Raw genomic sequence first — 22,462 nt, 5'->3', positions numbered from 1 at the left:
GTATTGGAAGGTCGACTGAGGGTAAGTGGCAGTAGAGGTTTCTGAGGCAATCAGGCATGTGGTTTAGCACAAGATGGTAGGCATAAAAGATATTCCTGAGGTAATTGCTGGCTTTCAGAGAATTGGGTTTCCAAACTGTGCCAGGGCCATTGATGGGACCCATGTGCCCAAAGTTTGCCCTCATCATGGAGCACATAAGTACATAAACCACAAAGGGTACTACTCCATTGTTATGCGGGCCCTCATGGACCACAGAGGTCGATTTGTGAACGTCAGTATTGGCTGCACTGGAAAAGTTCATGATGGCAGGGTTTTTTGCTGATTGAGAGAGTCTATATTCATGGACAGGCTGGGACATTATTTCCACCACATGACATTACTGTATATGAAGTTCCATCCCCACTGTTATTCTGGGGGATGCTGTGTATCCCCTTTTGCCTTGGCTTATGAAACCATACCCTGATCTCAGATGCCCTGGCAAAAGAAGGTTTAATTACACTCTTAGCAGGTGTAGAATGGCGGCTGAATGTGCATATGGCAGACTGAAATCCCAGGGGCGGTATCTACAGACCCATTTGGATGCCAGTGTCATCAATGCTGTCCGCATTTCTGTGGCTTCCTGCACTCTTCACGATCGTTGTGAAGCCAATGGTGAGCCATTTTCCCCTGAATTAACCTATGACTGCAAGGCCCCCTGAACTGGTACACTCAACCAGAAAGTGCATCTACCACAGCTGGAGCTGGATGCACCCAGGCAACAGAAGTCAGAGCGGCTTTGTGGTCCCACATTATAGACTTCCATGGGCCAACTGAAGAGGGAGAATAGTACCTCTATGTGCTTGTAGGGCACTGATTGCCCTGCATTGTAGTTTGAATGATGTGACTGTTTATGTAATAGGGTGAGGTGGAGAAACCAGAATGGATTGATGTTAATAACTGATGTATGTATATAGCTGTAGTGAGACATGGGTTTTGCATACAACCTCCCACTTGTCCCTGCTCCTCTGTTTACCTTTATTATTTGAAATACACATCATATGATGTGTTGCAGTGATGGCAATACATCTTCTTTATGAAATAAAAACCTTTATTTTTACACAGTTAGTGGAAAAGTACAATATTCAACCACTGCCTGGCAGGCCAGCTGCCATTAGCCCACCATAACACCAGCAACACCAAAAGCTTTAAAAGTGTCCAAGAGCATAAACGTGTGCAAACAGTGAAATGATGTACAAGACACCCTATATACACATTATTGTGTTTCCCCTGGCGCACCATTCTCCTTTCACTTTTGCCATGCACTTGGTGCCGGGGCAAGGGTATGGAGGCGTCCACGGGGGTGGGGTTCAGCACTGAACCGGGGCACATTTGCCCGGCCTGGCCCAGCCACTGATAGGGTCTGATTGCATCATGGCCCACACAGCCATGGAGTTGTCCAGGCTGTTCCTGGAATGCAGGCCAGGGTACCACAGAGGGGACACAAGCCAGTGGAGTCTTCACTTTTGCAGCCATTCGAGACAGCCGCTGCTCAAAAAGTTCTTTCTGTTGCGCTCTATCGTCCTCCCTTCACCACCTTTCCTGTTCCAGGAAATGTGAAGCAAATGCCTGCTCCTGCACCACTACCCTGTCCTCAAGCTGCGCAGCCAGACCGAGCCTTCCTGCTTGCCTTTCAGCTTGTCTTTCCTCTTGGAATAGGATGAGACTCAGAGGGTTACTGTTTCAAATAGCTCAGTGCAGGAGCCCAGAAAACATCATCTTGGAATTTCAAGGACAGAAAATGTTCCTTACTGAACGTCAGTGTATTGGCAGAGGGCTGCTTCACACCACTGACGCTCCATAGACATGGCTGGGCAAGCCCCCTCGCCCCGACCCTGCTCTACAGCGGGAGTGCCGGGCAGGCAGGCAGGCAAAGGGAGGCAAGTCCCCGTGCCCCGACCCCGCTCCCCGGCAGGAGCGCCAGGCAGGGGGGCAGAGCAGGGCAAGCCGCTGCCCCCTGACCCTGCTCCCTGGCGGGAGCACCGAGGGGTGCGGGAGACTGCAGGCAGAAGGGGAGGGGAGGAGATGGGCCCCCACTTGTCCTGGCCCAGGGCCCCACAAACTGTAATCCGCCTCTGCTTCCCAGTAAAAACTCACTTTTACATGCTTGTTTTACTGTTTGTGTTTCCCCGTCTCCATTTTGAATTCCACAGGGTGGGGGAGGGGGGATGCAAGGCACTGGCATGCAATCCACCATTAGCAGATATACACTGCTTCCCAGGGTTTGCATTGGTTCATAGAGCCAAAAGCCATCTCTCTTTCCTATACTAAGAAATACACAAATAGAGTCAGAAACTTACCAGGCTCCAGGGCAGCTTCTCCCTCTTCCATTTCTGCTGCCAGATCCACAGTGGGCTGTTCCTCTGGGCCAGGAGGGCATCAAAAAGCTCCTCTGAGTATGGCCCCAGGATGAGTTGCTCCTGCAGCAAAGCCTCCTCTGGGACTGGTTTCATCAACAGAGTCACTTCATTTGCCTCATTCGGTGCCTGCTGCTGGCTTCCATCAATTCCCATGCTGGCTACAGGGGCCAGCAGGACATCATCCCAGCTGACCAGGTCATTGTGCACCGCTGATGGACCAGTCCTCAGTGCAATCCCCAGCACTGGGTCAAACTCATCATAAAATAGGTACAATGCTGGTGAGTTGCCAGAGACACATTTGTGATCTCTGGTTTTCTGGTATTTGGTCTTGATCCACTTAATCCATTCCCTGCACTGATCACCCCTACGGTAAATTTCCAGCGCCACCAGCTTCTTTGCCATTTGCTGGTATGCGTGGTCATTTCTGGTACTCTTACTAATAAAATTAATTGTCTGGTAATCTCTCATGGCCTCACACAATAGATTAACCAAAATTAGACTGTGCTCCTGTAACCACAATGCAGCATGCTTTGTAAAGGACTTCTGGTCGGTATCCATGGCAAACACTGTAGGTTCTCCGATGGTTTGTTTGCAGGTTGGCGGTCAGAATAAAATGCTAAACTGTTGTATTAGAACAAGGTGGGGTGCTTCCTTTTCCCTGGAGTCAACTGACGATTCTTGGGAGAGAGAGGACAAAGGAAGTCTGCCCACAGTAGTGTGGAGACTTTTGGTGGACTCCAAGAACCTGAGTCTGGGGAGTTGCATCTACACTGCAAAATGATAGGGCTCGAACCCCGGGTCCTACTTTGACTTGGGCTCAGACCCTCTACTCTCACAGGCTCCTAGGACCCTGGGTCCAACCCTGAGAGATTTGAGTGTAGATGGAAGGGGGCTTAAGGCTTGAACCTGAGTCAGAGCCTGGGCTTACATTGCAGTGTAGACATACCCTCAGTGGTTGGATCTGGACTCAATTATATACCTACATGGCTCCTGCTGTTTTGCAGTTATAGTTCAGAGTTCTGGGTGCGGGTTGTAACCATTTTGCTGCTCTCTTCAGAGTTCCCTAAAGGAGATGAGGAAAAATGGGCCTGATTTACATTTGTAATAAGGTCCCTTTACACCACTATTGCAGTATAACAGGGCCTTAGAGTGGATGTAAATTACATTTTTATAAATTTGGTCCCTTTACACTGCCAGTGGTTGTCATAATTTCCTCCTGGAAGCATTCCGATCTCAGGTACTCTAGATTTACACTGGTGTAATTCCATTGAAATCACTGGAGTTACTCTGAGTTTACACCAGAGTGAGATGAGAATCTATGAAATTAGAATCTCTAGTCCCATGAGTCCAACTGTACAGGGCTCAGCCTCAAAGGAAGCAACAAAGACCTCTAAAAATTACCTAAAATAGCTCTTTCATGCCTAAAAATGAATGACTTTAAAGTCAAACCTCAGCCTTGCAATGTTAAAAGCAAATGCTGCTGTCCCACTGGGAAAAGGGCAAACTCTTCTTTCAAATGGCATAAAGCTCCCATTTCTAGCTCTGCAGTAGGGTGACCAGACAGCAAATGTGAAAAATCGGGACGGGGATGAGGAATAATAGGAACCTATATAAGAAAAAGACCCAAAAATTGGCACTATCCCTATAAAATCAGGACATCTGGTCACCCTGCTCTGCAGGGTCATGAAGCATTGGACCTTAAACTCATCACTGGTCCAGAACTGAATCTTGCCTGTTGTGGGCCTCAGGCAACCAATATTAGGGGGAAACAAAAACATGGCATCTGTTGGAAGCTGTTAAGAAATTTGGAATGTTAGAGGTGGCCCCTTGGGAGATAAATTGGTTCTATTTTTTGCATCAGAGGTGGAAAAGCAGAGAGATGGTGGATGTGTCTTGGTGTGTTTCACTGTATTTATTGCTGTAACACTCTTACTGTAAAGTGGGGCCAAATGGCATCAGTAGCAAGAGGGAGGCCAGGACAGAGACACATCAGGTGTAAGGCTCTTGCTGAGTGTGCTCCTCCCAGCCTGTACACTGGAGCCAGCCGGTACTGGAACTCTCGCTGCTGCTGCTCTTTATAAAGAGATAGCTCAGTTGCTACAGTTTCTGGCTACTTGGCTTGATTTGTTTCTTATTACAGCCCAGCACAGCATGACATGCAACAGATGCATTGCAACATCATCAGGGTGAGGACGCTAATCCTGTCCTCTCAGGGAACACAGGTGGGAGTGTACGAGTGTAAATTGTAAACACTTGTGATATGTGTCCTGCCTTTTGAGCCCCAAAAGCAGGGGGATCTGCTGGATTTGAACTATTCACATATATACCGTTAGCTACATAGCTTAAGCCCTTTTTTTTGCTTCTAGCCAATATTGTTTTCAGCTTGTTACCATGCTACCTGGAACTGTGATTCTGTCAGAACTGAAAGTAAACATGGTTGAATCTAGGCAGTTTCTGGATGGGAGACCTCCAAGACAACGCTGCCGCACACATGGTGTTGATAATTTGGTAGGTGTTGCTCTTACCTCTGAGTCAGCTCCGTGCTGCTGGAGGCACAGGCTCTGGTTCTGGTTTACATTCCTCCGGCTTCATGCTGCTCTGGCAGTCCTCTGCCAACTCTGGGGCATGGCCAGAATGAGTGGGTGCAAAACCACTAAAGAAGAGTGCTTGCAAAGCTTCTCAGCAACAGAGCATGGATTCAGAAATTTAGCAGTTGCAGAATGTAAGGGCCGAGACAGCAGCCAAATTGTCTTCTCATTCATACGCTGTGCAACCCTATTGATTTCAGTGGGATTGCACAGGATGTACATGAAGGCAGAGGTTGGACTATGTGTCCTTATAGGGGTGTAACAAAGAATAAGAACCCTGTGTGGGCTATCGGATCTGGGGCCCAGGCACACAGGAGTGAGCAGGTATTGTGCCTCTGCTTATCCTCACCCCTGAGCACATGGGCGAGGTGAGAATGGGTGAAGCGTTAGCTCTGCTCCTAACACATCAGGATAGTACAAGGACACAGTGAGACAGTATTGGTCAGCATGATCGACGTTGGCCTCCGCACACTGGCAGCCTAACCGTTGTCATGTCTTTTGCAGGCATCACAGCACAGTAAAGTTTTAAGAAAGGGTTTGCAGATGGTTACAGAGAGCACCTCCCAGGCATGAGGGGAAACGGGAGAAAGTACAAAAGGTGCTTGTTTGAAATTTAACATATGGGTGATGGAGACTGGCCTCTTGGACTGGTCAGAGGCAGGAGATGACTTTTCCATACTGAATAAGAGATGATAGGTAGGGTGCTTAATTTGTGCCAGGGCTGAGCCCTGGCACTTCTAGGCTTGGCAGTTCATAGCCCCCGTGCCTCTGGGGTTGCTGCATCTGTTGTGAATGTAAAAAAATTGCTTGAGACACGGCACCTCTTTCATTACAAATTAAACCCTAGGTAGAGCTCTGTCATGAAGGGCCTAAAAGTGAAGACAAGCAGCTTGCGTTTGATACAACAGAGAAGAGGGAGTCCGTGAAAGGATATGAAGAGAGGGGTGACATGGTTAAAGAGACAGGCTAGGAAATGATCTTTGCCTTCTGAATGGATATGAAAAGGGCACAATTGCCTTTGTCAAGGCCAGAGAAAAGGATGTGGCAGTAATTGGGACGCAAGATGATAAGAAGACTGGATGAGAGTTTTAGCTGTGTGTATGGATAGGAATGGCCATATCTTAGAGATGTTAAGCAGAAAGAATCTACAAACCTGGATACGAGGACCTAGACAGAAGTCTGAATCGAAGATGACATCTGGGCTATTGGCATGAATGACAGGAAGAATGGTAGTGGTATCCTCAGGGACTGTGAAAGGCGGTAGCGGGGAGAATTTTGGAAGAAAGATCTATGTTTTAGCCATATTTGGCCTGAGCTGAAGGCTAGACATCCACAAGGAGATGTCAGAGAGACAGGCTGCGATTTTAGTTTGACCAGAAGGAGAGAGGTCTGGAGTAGATTTGCTGTCGGTATAGGCCAGTAGCATGTTACTCCCATTGTGGAGGAAGGAGAAAAAGGAAAGGTGTTGTGCCTTAGAGAGGTTTCAGAGTAGCAGCCGTGTTAGTCTGTATCCGCAAAAAGAACAGGAGTACTTGTGGCACCTTAGAGACTAACAAATTTATTAGAGCATAAGCTGAGCCATTACAAACATTGAATCTATCTCCCCTTGTAAGTATTCTCACACTTCTTATCAAACTGTCTGTACTGGGCTATCTTGATTATCACTTCAAAAGTTTTTTTCTCTTACTTAATTGGCCTCTCAGAGTTGGTCAGACAACTCCCACCTATTCATGCTCTCTGCATGTGTGTATATATATCTCCTCAATATATATTCCACTCTATATGCATCCGAAGAAGTGGGCTGTAGTCCACGAAAGCTTATGCTCTAATAAATTTGTTAGTCTCTAAGGTGCCACAAGTACTCTTGTTCTTTGTGCCTTAGAGAGACATTTCTGAGGCACAACGCTTTCTGGGGCTACTCCTGTGACTGCAGTTTATACACCACACCTTACTGAGGGCTCTGCCTATAGGCCCAAGCTAGTCCTAAGGCATTCAGCAGCTAAGCCAAACACAATCTTGAAAGTAAGAGTCATGTATTATGTAAAATGACGCCACTGACATAAATTACTCTTTTTCTTGCTTCTCAGCAACGCCCTGTCAAGCAGTCCTTGAGTGCCTCCATGTGCAGAGAATCCCACTGGAAATGCCTCCTTCTTTCCATCCTTATGTATGGCTGCCTGGGTGCTGTGGCCTGGTGTCAGCTAGCCCGAGTCACCAAGCTCAGCTTTGATAGCTCCTTCAAAGGCAAGTCTATGATCTACCACGATAGCCCATGCTCTGATGGCTATGTCTACATCCCCCTAGCCTTCCTCACCATGCTGTACGTGGCCTACCTGGTGGAGTGTTGGCACTGCCATGCCAAAAGCGAACTCCAGTACAAGGCAGATGTGGACAGTGTCTATGACCGTATCAACCTCATGCAGCAAGCCACTCCCTGTATCTGGTGGAAGGCCATCAGCTATCACTTTGTGCGACGCACCCGGCAGGTGACCCGGTACCGCAATGGTGATGCCTATACCACCACGCAGGTCTACCATGAGCGGGTCAACACACATGTGGCTGAAGCTGAGTTTGACTACTCTCACTGTGGATTCAAGGACATCTCCAAGGAGCTGCTAGGCTTAGAATGCTACACAGCCACGAAGCTGAAGTTCACCAAGTGTTTCAGCTTTGCCAACACAGAATCAGAGAACTCCTACCTGACCCAGAGGACTCATTTTTTCACAGAGATTGAGGGGCTGGATGACTACATGGAGGTCAGGGAAGGCATGCAGCTCAAAAACATAGACTTCAAAGAGCTTATGATGGCCTATGGGGACCCAGAGCATCTCCCATGGTACGTGTCCCACTATACTTTCTGGGTGGCAGCTGTCTTGATGATTTCCTGGCCGCTGCGGGTGCTCATAGAGTATCGGACTGCGTACGTGCACTACCATGTTGAGAAGCTCCTCGGCCTAGAGTACACAGTGCCCGGCATAGCAGAGGAGCCCCTGTATAGGTATCGCATGCCCCGGGATAACACTCAGGACAGCACTGAACTGGAATGGCACATCTGTACCAACCGACAGCTGATCCCCAGCTACTCGGAGGCCATGCTCCTGGACCTGACAGACTCCCCTGTGTACAACGGCTACTCCATGTGTGGGTACAGTGAAATAGCTCATGGCTGTGAGCGCTGCAACCAGGCCTCCAGCAACTCCTCCATCTTCTCCCGCTACGCCTTCCACAGTGGCAGCGGAAACTCACGCCTCTCCCTCAACACCAGCCGCTTCTCTTTGTGCCGGGTTCATGGCTCCCACAGGACAGGCCTCGGGAGGAGCTGCAGCAGCAGCATTGCGGACCGTGGCTGCCAGGATGAACAATGTTGCTCTTACTCTAGTCAGCTAGCCATCAATGAAAACCCACCCACCTACCAGGATGCCCGCTTTTTCCCAGTGTTAATTGTGCACAGGCCTGAAGGGCACGAGGGGAGGCGCTTCTACATCCGGCGCTCATCCTGCCTGGAGACGTCTCTGTGATCAGGCCTTATGGCTCTATGGCTCCTCCCTCTCCAGGACAGCTCCATTGCACTAGTGCTGTTTGACAGAGATGCCATCAGCAGGGAAACCGTTAACTTCAAGACTGTGCCACCACACACTAGCTCCACAGGGCAAACTCTCCAATTCTAATTCCCCTCACTGCCAATGCAAGAAAATATATCCACTCTGACAAGCAGCTACTCGTTTCTCTTCCTCACATTTTCCATTACTTCCCCATCACTGGGTGTCCCCTCTCTTTTTTCCTCTTGCCTCCCCTTCTTCTGCTCATCAGTCACCCTTTTCCTTTCTTCCCCTGTTTCTGTCTCCTCTCTCATTCCCATCTCCATCCTCCCCTCACATTTCAGTCATTATTCTTTGCACCACAACAGCAATTTTCACCTGAGGATCTCAAAGCACTTTGCAAACACTGATGCATTTAGCCTCCCAACTCTCTTGTAAGGCAGGAAACTGAGGCCCAGAGAGGTTAAGTGATTCGCCCAAGATCACACAGCAAGTCAGTGGCAGAGCCAGAAGCAGAATTCAAATCTGCAGACTCCCAGTCACCTGCTGTTACCACCAGACCAGGCTTATCTTTCCCTCCTCCTTCTCTCATTTACTCCCTCCCTCTTTCACTGTCTCCTGTTCTTCTCTGTCCACGCCTGTCTTTCTTTCTGGCTGTCTCGGTTCTGATCCTTAAGTTCACGTCATTCCTTCCCAGGGTCTTAGAGAGCTGGATCTTGCCTAATCAAAGTGTCTTCCTTGCTTTCCAGGTACAGCCATTTAGTACTGGTAAGAAATTATATCTACACAGCACAAGTGTAATGGTCCATTTGTATAAACAAAGGGCCTGATACTGAAAGGTGCTGCGCACCCAGCACTTTCGCTGAAGGGTCAAGCCCCAGAATACTGAAGTTTACCAGTAAAAGGAAAGAACATGCTCCATCCCACCTTTCCTCCTACTCCATCACGCTCCCAGGCCTTGTCAGTAAACATTTCCTCCTGTTGCTAGCCCCATTTCCACTCTTCAGAGTTAGCAATGTTGGAGGCACTAATGTAGACTGAGTGCTGGTTGGCACCACCATTTTTAGCATTGTGACCCTATTTCCCAGGTACTTCATTCCCACACCTGGCACAGGAATGGGGTGGCCAAGAGGCAAAGGTGGTCTTTTGTCACCTTTGTGCTCCCCATATTCTGGGGCTGTTTGGGGGTTGCCACAGCCCTCAGTGTAAGTTAGAGCAACCTCAGAGCTGCTCTAACTTAAACTCTGCTTCCCATGCCTTCTATGGGCCCTGGGAAACAAAGAATAGCTGTAGCTCTGTTTACTAAGCTACATCCCCTGCCCCATTCTCAGCATCCCACTCCATCACCCCAACATCAGGGGTTGGGAGCACAGTTGTATCAGGCTAGTTCTATGCTGGCTAGGAGACCCATTTTGCAGGGGTATCCTTGGGGTGCTGTTTCTCCTCCCCATAAGGCCCCTTTATGCTGCCAGACCATGGTAAAGGTGCCTTAGTGTAATGGCAGATTGGCCCCTGTGTCATCTAATCCTGCTCAGAGCAGGTCTAAATGACACACTGGTTAAAACAGCAGTGGCAGCCCATGATACATCTACAGCAGGGTACTCTACTGCCGGTGGAGCTGAACTGCCGTTAGCAACAATAGACAAGGCTCTAGGCTCTGTCAGTGGCATTCCTGCTTTCCCATCTTGGGAGTCAGCATTTTTTAAACATTTCCTAGCTCCAAGATCTGAACGAATCAAAGGCGGCTGGCCGTTCTCAGGAACTGCGAAGGGACCATCTCAGAATGCAAACCTGCATCCAATGAGTGATCGTCTAACACTGAACAAGACCTAGAAATGTTGTTGGGTGGATTGTGGACATCATGATTATCAGTGGCTTACAGTGAATATCGGAATGCAATACAGTATTTTTCAGAAACAAGGTGTTTTAATACCACATGGCTAATAAATAAGAAACATTGTCCACTAAGGGATTGTTAAAAATGCTTACTCCCAAATCAGTTTCTTATATATCTACTTGTAATTTGAAATCTATACTGTCTGTTTGGTATGTGTAGATCAGATCTGTATCTATACATATACAGTGATTTCTTATGGCATTGACTGTTGCATCATGTAAAAATCCTTTCAGTTTAATTATTCTGTTTTGTAATACTGCTTTTATTTCAACACGAGAGATAGGGATTGCTTTCACATATGCAACACAAAGTTCATCTGTAAATGATGATGATTGCAATCAAAAGGTTGTCTCAGTCTACAGGAATTTATCTATTTCTATAAATGTTTTATGCAAGTGCTTACCACTCTGACAGCTAGGCACTAATTACAAAAGTTAGGAAACATACCTGATGCTTTTAGTTTATTACCTTTAAAAAAAGTGCTTAGAGTTACCTGCCCCAATGCTTAGAAGAGCCGGATCTAGGTTTGGGTGAGTTTTCAGAGATGGACTCAACCCAAAATCTCAATTGTGATAAACCTCAAACCTAGGAAGAATTCAGACCTAGATTCACACTATAATGAGCCACCCAAACCCTCAGATCTGAACAACGGCATACTCCACCACCACTCAGAACAGGGGGAGATTTTAAATCCAGATCAAGAGTCAGGTCTGAGCTCTATAGCTTGAGCTCATCTCTAATTATTTTTAGATGGAGTAGTTGAGACTGTTTAATATGATTCCCTTTCTCCTTTACATACACACACGCGCAGAGTTAAACTGAGAGCATATGAAAGACTTAAGAACTGGAGGAGGCTGCAGCTTCCAGAAATACAGGAACTGGACACATTTCAGCATGATTTCCTACTAGAAGAGGTGATGGAGAAGTAGAGGAGAGGGAGAAGGGACACGAAAGGAGACAGAAAAGGGATGATAGAGGCATACACACTAAGTGAAAGGAAGAGGCTCAGATGTGGATAAAGATAGCTCTCAGCCTGCGATCACACAACCATGTCAGATAACAAGGTTACAGTGCGAGTACCCCCAACACAGTTAAAATGTGGTTCAGTCTTGGAGCGTAGCTGGAGCCTACATCTCTGAACCGAGCGAAAGCCCCAGTCACGTCCAAGGCTCTAGCGCAGTCAGTTTGGGGACATGGTTAAAAGGATATTTAGGTGCAAGACTGAGACTGACCCGTGTTTCAACTATGTCCAGGGACAGCCGTATTGTAAGTGGGTCCCTAGACATGGTTATTACTGTGTAAAAGTTGTTATATGATGTAAACAAGCTGTAACAAATCCATTATTATGATGGGTTGGGTGGAACATGGGAGACAACTGTTGCCAAACCAATTAATTTTCAGTGAAATGTTCACTAGGTATATGCAGGAGCGCCGCCAACTTTTCTGCCACCCTAGGTGACAGAAGGTCCTGCCCCAAAATGCCGCCCCCCATAGAGGCGGCGGAAGGTCCCGCCGCCGAAATACCGCCGCGGTCGCCGCCCCCCAAATGGTAGCGCCCTAGGCGACCGCCTAGGTCGCCTAATGGGTTGCGCCGGCCCTGGGTATATGCACTACCTCCATCAGAATGTCCCCCATCTCCTTGGTTATATTCTTGGCAGGGCTTGAAAAGCCCTAAGGATTCCCACCAAGTTTTCCTCCCCCCCCTTTGAACATGCCTTGGGGCATAATTGAGGAAGCTACACCTTATCTTAGCAGGCCCACACAGCTGGGTTAGCTTCAGAGCTCATTCATGCTATTTGACAAAACAAAAAGCCCGATGCAGCTCCCATTCTGACCTAGGGCTGAACATGCTGGTTCAACCATCCCCAGCCAGCTCAGGAAGCATATGAACAGTCATCTTGGATCTCCTTCCCCACAGAGCAGAGCTACTCCTACTACTTGAATGGCACTTCACTGTCACTCTTGCCAGCACTTCAATTTACTAATGCAGGATGACAGGCCTATCTTCTAACAACTATGGGAACAACTTGTGCCCTTTGAAGCTAAAGTCAGAGAATGGAAAGAACTGGACATTCACATCTTGAGTGTGAACTACGTCAGCTGTTTGGAGACCACCTCATTTAAAACATGGGGAATGCATGTACAACTGCAGGGGGATAGCGGTAAGCAATGACAAAGATGGATGTAATCTAGTAGTCTTTGCAGAACTTGATCCCTTTTGACACACAACAGGGACACTGGGACACTATAGTGAGGCCTTTATTTTGCAGCCATCAGAGAGAGGCTGCGATGATAATGAAGACAACAGGGCTGCTCAGAGGGGGGGGGGCAAGTGGGGCAATTTGCCCCGGGCCCCGCAGGGCCCCCCCGGAGAATATAGTATTCTATAGTGTTGCAACATTTTTTTTTATGGAAGGGGCCCCCGAAATTGCTTTGCCCCAGGCCCCCTGAATCCTCTGGGCAGCCCTGGAAGACAAAGCTGCTTTCTCTTTTGATGGCCAGTTCTTCTTTTGTGGGCTCATTTTTCAGCAACCCTCGTAATTAGAGCTGGTTGAAAAACAGAGCAAAACAATCTGGCCAATATTTAAAAGAAAAATTTTCCCCTTGCCTTTAGAAATTTGTCAACACTTTGACCAGCTCTACAGTTGCTCAAAAAAAGGTGGGGGGGGATAATGAAAATTTCATCACTAAATATTTCACCAAAATTTTGAATTTCAACATGCTCTGTTGGCACGTGACCCTTTGTAGGGCTGAGCTCTTTCTGCCTTTGCCAAAATGCATATAAAGCATCCAATGGGTCAGGTGAAACATAACACCGCAATATCAAAATACAGGAAGGAAGGAGATAGATTAATTATGAGTCATTGTGGTGTGTGCTTTATAAATGGATGTGTAATGAACATTGTCATTGGTAGTCTAGGGCCAATACTACAAGGGCACCAGTACCCAAAATCATTGAAGCTGAAAAGCAAGAAACATTTGTTCATGATCCTTTGAATCTTAAAAGCATTCAAAAGTCACAAGTTCTTTTTGATTTCTTCATGGTAATATAGCACTTCCCCATGTTTTCCCGCAGCAGTTTGCAGTCCAACTGGCAAAGAATCCAGGATTTCAGTCCAATTTTCACATAGTTCTTCCTCCTTATCATTGCGGATATAACCGACTTCTGAGACGATATGAGGCCAGATCCTCAGCTGGTGTAAGTCAGAGTAGTTCTGTTGAATTCAATAGAGCTATGCCGAGTTATTCCAACTGAGAGTCAAGCCTATGGTCCTTAACAAAAAGTTCATATCACATACTCACGTTTGCAGAAAAAGCTGCTCCTGTAGGCTCATTTTTAGGGACACTGGTAATTAGAGCTAGTTAAGAAACAGGAAAAAAAAATCTGGTGGATGTTTAGACAATTATTTTCTATACTTGGTCAAAAATGTTTAAAATAATAACCATAAAAGAGTAAATACGTATTTCAGATCTCCCAGCAATTCTTAGGTGCATTCTCTATAGTTTCCTTGCCTTTATTGAACTCACTGCCAAGATGAGGAGACAGGGCTGTGTGTAAGATAGCACATCAGATAAAAATCTGTATGTACAATTGTTTATATCTCATATAAATCTCTTGGGCGGCAGATCTCTTTTTCTGTGTGTCAGTTTTTCTATTATTCCACCTTGTTCTCTGCCCAGCTGCAGTTTGTTTCAATTATCTTGGCCCTGAGCACACTTGTATGTGAAACATTGTCTAATAATTACAGCATGGGACTGGGAATCAGGAAAAATGAGTCAGTCCTTAACTATGCCACTGACTCTCTGTGTGACTTTGATCAACTCACTTCATTTATCTATATCTGAATTTCCCATTTATCACTGCCTCAATTCCCCCTTCTCTAAATTGGGAATATTTATACCCACATCAGAGGGATACTGTGACATCTGTAAACCTCAACAGTTGAAATCCTTAGATGAAAGATGCTGTAGAAATGCAAAGAGTTCATATAATGCCCATTACTCTTCACACAAGGCTACTAAACCTTGAGAATATAGTTACTTTCTATAAGCAATGACCCACATAAATGTGTGCATCAATATACAGCATATATAGCTAGATCTGTACATATGGATTTAAGGGAGAGAGAGAGATTAGCTACAGTGATTATACTGGAAATGCTTTATACTTTTAGCAGTCATATACACTTAGCATCATAGCCCAAGAACTGACAAGAGCACCATAGTCCCCACAAAGGATCTGCCATAGATTCCTCACCCCAAGAGCACCATGGCTCCCTGCTAGCTGTTTGATATACCTGATTTGTCAGTGTCTCCTCCTTGCCTTTTCATTTCAGATTGTAGAAACAGAGGAGGGAGAGAAAACACATTTTCATTCCAGTCATGCACCCTTCTTGGCATTGTTCCAACACCTTAGGGATTCCTAACAGAAATGCAAATGGATGAAGATTAGTATGAGTACAGAGACCAGAGCCCAGGGCTTGGGAAACACTGGCGTAAGTTATGTAACCCTGTTGTGCCTCAGTTTCCTCATCTGTAGAATGGGGATAGCAATACCTCCCTTCCTCACAAGGGACTTAATTCACAAATGCTTGCTGGGGAAGCCTGAGATGGAAGGCACCATACAAGTGCCACACATATTAACTATGATTACAAATTGAAAATTGCACTGTGCTATAATGATATTTATGGTACCTTTCAGCTGTGGTTCGCAGGGTGATTATGATGGAAGTACAGTGTCAGGGCAGGGGGGCTGGAACAATTTGTATAGTGGGGTGCTGAGAGCCATTGAACCCAACTGTAAACCCTGGATAGGATGGAAACCACTTCAAGCCACAGGGGGTGAGGCAGCACCCTCAGCAACCCTAGTTCCAGCACCTGTGTGTCAGGCTATTTGTTATAACCTTTACAGGGTTCTTTTCCCCCTCTGGAAGCTAAAATTTGTTCTCTTTTCATAAGCTACATCATCCCTTACATTTTGACAAGCAAAGGGGGCCCAAATCAAGTCGACCAGACCTGGGGGACACAGAATATCCCCCAACTGTGCCAAAGCTCCTCTGCAGACGAGCTGCAGGGACTAGGCTTCACATATTGGGAGGAGGTTGGCCTTGGTATCATTTCCCCACCATAAGCCTTGTGGGGAAATACCTCTCTAGCATAATGCCTCATCAGTCAGCATTACCTTCAGTGCCTCACTGCTGCAGGCACTCCTAGAGGGGAGGGTTGAGGGCTTTGCTATGAGGAGATGCAGGTCCCAAAAGCAGTGCAGAAGCACAAGTGCACAGTGTGGATGACCAGGCCTCTTCAGTGTTTGGGAGATCTTCTGGGCTTGGGTCTGAACTGCCTAGTTGTGCTTGTGTCAGCACAATCCATTCCCTCGCTCCCAGAGAGTGCAAGTCACAGGCACTTCTGCAGGAGGAAACCGAGGACAAAACTTTCAGACAAAGTTACCTAGTAAAATTAGTCTCCTAAAGCCATAGTTGGACACCAAAATAAGTGGTCTGATTTTCACATGCATTGACCAAGCCCCCAGTGACTCTCACTGATTTCATTAAGAGGTATGACTGCTCAGAATCGCTGAAAATCAGGCCACTTATTTAGGAGTGTATATATGGGCTTAGGACCCTAATGAGCACCCAAATTTGAATATTTTTTTGCTTTTAATCTCCTGGTTTGTTGTAGGGTTGCTCACCACACAGCTGCTCTGCTGGCATTTATTTAAAATAATAAATAGCACCAAAGCATTTCCTTGGGGGGGGGGGGGGGAAAGCCATATAAAGAATTACCTGAATCTTGCAAATAAACTCTTGCCAGGAAGGTAGGTTACATTTTGATTGATGCAACTTCGAATATCCCTTTCCCTCAGGAAATTCCTGGGGGAGACACTGACTCTGCAGATCTGTTATTTTCCACTTTATTAAAAGTTCAGGAAGCTTGGATAATAAATAGATTCTATAAATATTCATGAGGAGTGATGTCATAGGTAGGTGTGTGGGGAGGGGGGGTGCAAACCAGCTCTGTGACTGCCTGACAGCGCCATTTCCTGGAGGAAGAACAGGAATAAGAAGAGCCGAAGGAATTAGCAGCAGCAACAACAGCAGAGGGTGCCCAGAGCGAGAGAAGCAGCCGTGGCTGCGGGGACTCCATGCAGCCCGAGGCCAGCAGAGGGAGACCGCCCTGCCTGGCATTCCCTCTCGTGTAGAGTGACCCGCTCTGGGAGGAGGGAGGAAAAAGCGATCGGGATTTTGGGGGCTTCCTGAAACTTCCCCTACACACTCCTCCACCCCGGGCTGGCGCGGGGCAGCAGCAGGGCCCGCTCCCGCCGAGCGAGCCCAGGGGAAGCGGCGTGAGAAGTTTGCACTGCAGCCTCCCCTGGGAGCTTCTTGGGAAAGGCACCGCTTTGGGGAGGGGAGGGGGGTTCCTTCCTCCTCCTCCTCTCGGAGCAAGAAGCAGCCGCCAGCGTGGAGCTGGGGGGGATGCTGCTGACGATGAAGATGCGGGAGAGATGGAGATGAAGCAGAGCATGGGGATCCCGGGGCTCCTGTTGCTGCTGCTGGAACTATGGGCGCTGGCGCTCCGGGACGCCGCTGCTGAAGCAGGTAAGGCTGCAGGGGCACAGGAGGGAGAATTGCCGCTCGCCCCGGGGAGGAGGCTGAGCGCCGACCCTGGCAGGCTCTGTAAGGGGCTGATCTTCCGAGGGGTAGTGTGGAAACGTTTGGCCCAGCGGTTCTCGGCTGCTTTGCTGCTGCAGGGGTATTGAACCTGACGCCCAGCCAGCGGCGGTTGGCTTTTGCCCTGATCGTCAATTTCAGGAGCGCTGGGTCCGCCCCGCTGACACTGCACTGACTCCACTCCTGGGTCCGGACTGCGCGCAGGAGACGGGGCGGGGAAGGGGTTCCCCGGGGGGCTCCCTTTCTAGACCTGTCCACAGCACTTGCCGGAGTCCTTCTAGTCTCGAGTGTATTGCTCAGATCCTCACCTACTTCCTAATCAGCTGGAGCTGAGACAAGTTACACTCCGCTGGCGAACACTATATTTTATGCGGGAGGAGAGGGAAGGTGACGATTGGCTTTTTGGAGGGCTGTGGTCTCCCTCCCTGCGCAATCTATGATTGTGAGTTGCTCTGTATGAATTGTTTTCATCGAACTATTTTTTTTAAACGTAGCTTCTTTTTTATTGTTGCCCAATTGCCCGTAAATAGGTCTTGATTTTGACGAATTTAGTTGCTATTTTCAACGGCATAACACTTTTTGTGAACAATTTTTAGTATATGTTCTCCAAATGGTTGGGATGCACCATTTGCTCTTTGCACCATGTGATTGGTCACCCAACTTGGTAATGTTTCTGTCCCCTGATGGGATGACTTGGGCCATAAAGAGTGCTTAAAGGAGGATCCTCAATCCATATTTAGGCACCTAAATAAGTGGCCTAATTTTCAAAAGTGATGCTCCACACCTCTGACAATGAGACCATTTATGGATCAGGCCATCTGTGCCTAAATGTGGGTTGAGGAGCCACAGTAGGCAGCTACATTTGAAAATGTTGCCCTCAAGTTTTCTATCTCCCACACACGATTTCCTTTGTAGTGGAGGTTGACTTCAATGGGACCTGCTGATGGCTCAGCTCTTTTGAAATTCAGGTTGCTTATTTACGTGCCTGTATTTGGGGAGGGTCTAAGTATACATAATCCTGCCTCAGTGCATTTGTGGGTGGACTAGATAACCTCTTGAGATCCCTTCCAGTCCTACATTTCTATGGATTAAGGAGCCTAACTTTAGGCATCCATATTTGAAAATCTTGTCCATAAGCTTTAAAAACAGAAAGACGTCCCTTTTCTGTTTGTGAATTATCCACCAATGTTTGACTATGTGTGACTAATAACAAGAGCTTTCCAAAATGGTGAAGAGATCACTTCTAGAGCAAATGCTGGTGGGAATACTGATTCAACACTCATATTTATGAACCTTATGCTTGCTGTGAATATTCTTGTGAATAAGACCTAGATGGTGGCAAATAAATAGAGTCCTGAATACCATTTAAGTGAGTCAGTGGGAATGTTTGCAAATGTATTGTTCCTGTATTTGCGGAGCTCAAATTGCTATATAGGAAGGCTAGGTGATAATCCATTTTTACATGACTTTTGTTTGTTTTCCTTCTAGCCTACATTTTCCTAGTTTCACCTACAAGTAGACATACAAAGGTTTGATTTTCTAGCCTAATCCTTCCACATACACATTTCCTATTGACTTCACTGGGAATTTAGGTCTCAATCCTACATTTAGATCCACATGGGTGGAGCACTGTTGGTTTCAAGGGTTTGCCTTGTAGATTTTGATTGCTAGATTGGGGACCTCAGGCATCAAAGGAATGGAAGGTCTTTTTGCCTTAGTAGGTAAAAGTCTGCAGTTATCTGTTTCTCCCTCCACTCCAAAAACAACTTCAAAAAACTTCTGTCAGTAGTAATCAAAAGGTACAGAGATGATAAGTTAACAAGTAAAATACACTGTGCACAGAGACAACTGGTGCACTCATTTGTTGTCAGTTCTGCCTGACAGGCAGTATGAAGTTAATATGATTTCATTTCCTAATCAGTTATGAATCTTTACTTCTACAGTCATCATATTTTGAAAAAAAATAGCTAGTTTTTATTTCCTGCACTGGTAAAAATGGAGAGTGGGAGAGTAGGAGGAGGAATACTGGGAAGTAAACATTAATCTTAACCTCTCAGATGTTCAAAAAGTCCAAGCCAACCTGTGTGCACCATTCCCTTCTCTTCAGAAAAAGGTCCTGCAGCTAAACTGCATCTTATGGATGACAGAAATGTGTATCTGTTAAAAATCCCCATGTTATTATTTTCCCTTTCCTTTCAGTTCAGGTCTACTTGTGGATTACACAGAAGTGCTGTTGAAAATAGCCAAATAGATATAGTTAGCACTGTCCTTTAATTTCTTGCATAATCAGTTTGGCTGGGAACTGAAACCTTTAAAGGCCTTCCAGATATCTTGTTGTGTACATTGTGATTAACCCTTTCGGCAAAGCAGACTGTAGCAAACTAAGTCATTTGCTGTTTCAGTAAGGCACCTATTCTGAAAGAGTGTCTGCCAATTTGTGTGTGCATTTGGATACCTGGCTACATTTAGGTTTATATAAAACAGATGGATGTATTGTGAAATTTTAATGCTCTGTTTCAATATTCTGCGTGGTGAGAAGGAGGATGCTTTCTGGATGCACTGGGATGTGTAATTTATGCCACTTTCACGTTAAGTAATCTGAGGTTAGATCATCCTCACTCAGTTAGGTGATTAATTCCTTTGCCCAACCAAAGCTGCATCTAAAATTAAATGATCACTTTACTAGTTTCAGTGCTCTTAATAAATTTGCTAAATTAACAGTTGCTAAAACACAGCTTAAAATACACAAAATACTTTTCTGATATCACTATGCCATGGAAGCATTTGCCACTTTTACCAGTGGGATGCCATGTAATGGCAAATGGGAAATGGGACACCAGACTATTTCTGTATTCAAATGCAATTCATGCTATGAAAAAGTTTGAGAACAGCATGGCTGCATACTTAATTAAGGGCAATCTTGGCTTCACAGTGTTTTTCTATCGGGGTGTGGTGGGCTGGAATGTCATCTGGTGATAGAGCTGACTGCATGTGAGCAGAGATAGGGTCATAAATCTGCACAGCTGGTCAAGGGCAATATAGTGGTGGACAAGTTAACCTTTCTCTGAAGGATCTGGTATAGGCCACTACCAGAGGTAGGATACCAGACTAGACTGAACCATTGGTCTATTCTAGTCTGCCAGTTCCTGTGCTAATGGAAAGGAAAAGGCTACTTTCCCCAGCAGGACTGAATACTTTACCTTTGTCTTCCACCTTTTTGCTTTATCTAACGTCTCCTTTACTCCCCTCATTCCTCATATACATACCCATCTTTTAAAAATGTACTTATCCAGTTGGCTTCTGTGTTTTTACAAGGTGACATATTCCACACATTCACTTCTCATTGAGGGGAGTGCTTCCCACCCACATGCAACTGCGCTTTGGGCCAAACGCTGATCACTTTTACACCAATGTCAGTCACAGTAACTCCACTAATTTCAGCAACGTTATTCCAGATTTACACTGATGTAACAGATCCAAATGAGGCCCTTTGTCTCTGTTCTGGAGATACACAGTGGCTGGCTGAAGTATTCTCCCACCACATACTATGGAAAAATGTGTTCTGGAAACAATTTTTTCCTCTGATAGGAATCCTTTAAAGTAGGCTTTACTTTCACTGGATTTATAAATTGCATTGGCGCTTTTGTAATGCAGTGGAACACTGAGTAACCTGCTGTGATTGAGTCTAAAGTCCCAATTCTTTACAAATGCGTACAGTGGAACAGAAGTATGACTTATTAGTAGTATAGGAACATACCATAGCAGCTGAAAAGTGAGAGAGGACTTGGGGGCAACACGATACCGTTCTGAGGGAACACACACATCACCATTGTCAGAGCACTGCTGTGAAGAAGCTCACGGCATTCCTATCTAGCTGTAATGGGGCACTGCTGTGTGGAAGCTCATCCTGCTGCTATCCAAATTGGCACTGGCTTTGAAGAAGCCCTGTATAGATTAAGACTCCGCCATTTTCAAGTAATTGGAATGTCAGTGTTCTCATTTTATAATCATGAAACAAACATAATAAGGCTCTGGCGAGGCAGTTAGAAAACTGTGCAGTGTGTTCTTTTGTACTGTATGTCCTTACAGACCACCAACCTAGATTAATTTGCTGTACTCCAACCCCCACTTCTTTTGGGGCTGGGGAGGAGGAGTATTTTTTTTTTTTTTTAGGTATGAAATTGACAGGATCTCCAATCAAATTAAAGGTGTCCCAGGGTCAGCCGGTGAAACTAAATTGCAGCCTCGAGGGAATGGAGGACCCAGAGATGTTGTGGATCAAGGATGGAGCGGTGGTGCAGAGTGTAGACCAGGTGTACATTCCAGTAGATGAAGAACACTGGATCGGTTTCCTCAGGTACAACAGCTGTGGAGGAGATAGACTATCATGGAAGCTACAGGGCCAAATTCTGTTGTCAGTTACCTCAGTGGAACCCCACTGACCACCATGTGATTATACCTTTGTACTTTGTCAGGGCATAACTGAAAGCGGAATTTGATCCACTGTGTTTAAGTCACTAAGGAAGGGTTGGATTGTAGCTGGGGGAATCTGACAAGGCTCCTAGATACTGTGGTGATGGGTGCTTTGGAAATGCCTGTGATAGATAGGTGACCAAGAGGTGAAAGGTATTGCTTATCCTATCAGCAGTTCTTTACGCCATCCAGTCCTGTGGAATCTATGCTGAAATTGTGAAGAGATATTTAGCTGTATTTCTGTCCTCTCCCTTTAAAAAGAAATTTAAAACTTTTCTCCCATTCTGTGTTGTATGCATACCTGAGTGATATCGTGGGTACAGAATGGCTCAAAGGATTATTAAAGGGGAGCAGAGACTCTCACTTTAAATCTCCAGTTCAAATCCAATCTCAGTCAGTTGTGTCTAATGGTCATTGCCAGACTTTAGTAAGGCATTTGATACGGTCTCGCATGATATTCTTATCGATAAACTAGGCAAATACAAATTAGATGGGGCTACTATAAGGTGGGTGCATAACTGGCTGGATAATCGTACTCAGAGAGTTGTTATTAATGGTTCCCAATCCTGCTGGAAAGGCGTAACGAGTGGGGTACCGCAGGGGTCTGTTTTGGGACCGGCTCTGTTCAATATCTTCATCAACGACTTAGATATTGGCATAGAAAGTACGCTTATTAAGTTTGCGGATGATACCAAACTGGGAGGGATTGCAACTACTTTGGAGGACAGGGTCATAATTCAAAATGATCTGGACAAATTGGAGAAATGGTCTGAGTTAAACAGGATGAAGTTTAACAAAGACAAATGCAAAGTGCTCCACTTAGGAAGGAAAAATCAATTTCACACATACAGAATGGGAAAAGACTGTCTAGGAAGGAGTACGGCAGAAAGGGATCTAG

At 46.1% G+C, this 22,462-nt stretch overlaps 2 protein-coding genes and 1 long non-coding RNA gene across 4 annotated transcripts in view; 2 read left to right on the top strand and 1 right to left on the bottom strand.

The window, feature by feature from the left end:
- Positions 1–8,502, top strand: part of LOC128836755 (transmembrane protein 151B-like) — a 34,837-nt gene extending 26,335 nt beyond the window's left edge. Inside the window, exon 2 of the mRNA XM_054027315.1 lies at positions 7,072–8,502. Coding sequence (XP_053883290.1) covers positions 7,072–8,502 — 1,431 coding nt within the window. The remainder of the gene's footprint in view (positions 1–7,071) is intronic.
- Positions 8,503–13,292: 4,790 nt separating this feature from the next.
- LOC128836522 (uncharacterized) lies at positions 13,293–16,325 on the bottom strand. 2 transcript variants are annotated; one of them, XR_008444789.1, is made up of 4 exons: positions 16,207–16,325; positions 15,603–15,829; positions 14,719–14,843; positions 13,293–13,779 (listed from the first exon to the last, which is right to left on the bottom strand). It is a non-coding gene; the product is annotated as an uncharacterized LOC128836522 (long non-coding RNA). The 2 variants fall into 2 exon arrangements; XR_008444788.1 differs by lacking the exon at positions 15,603–15,829.
- Positions 16,326–16,492: 167 nt separating this feature from the next.
- TYRO3 (TYRO3 protein tyrosine kinase) overlaps positions 16,493–22,462 on the top strand; it is a 58,049-nt gene continuing 52,079 nt past the window's right edge. Inside the window, exons 1-2 of the mRNA XM_054027838.1 lie at positions 16,493–17,019; positions 21,265–21,448. Coding sequence (XP_053883813.1) covers positions 16,926–17,019; positions 21,265–21,448 — 278 coding nt within the window. The 5' untranslated portion in view covers positions 16,493–16,925. The remainder of the gene's footprint in view (positions 17,020–21,264; positions 21,449–22,462) is intronic.

The sequence above is a fragment of the Malaclemys terrapin genome, chromosome 4 (assembly GCF_027887155.1).
Source record: "Malaclemys terrapin pileata isolate rMalTer1 chromosome 4, rMalTer1.hap1, whole genome shotgun sequence".
NCBI lineage: Eukaryota > Metazoa > Chordata > Testudines > Emydidae > Malaclemys > Malaclemys terrapin.
The sequence above is the reverse complement of the archived record's forward strand: the minus strand, read 5'-3'. Positions and strand labels throughout refer to the sequence as shown.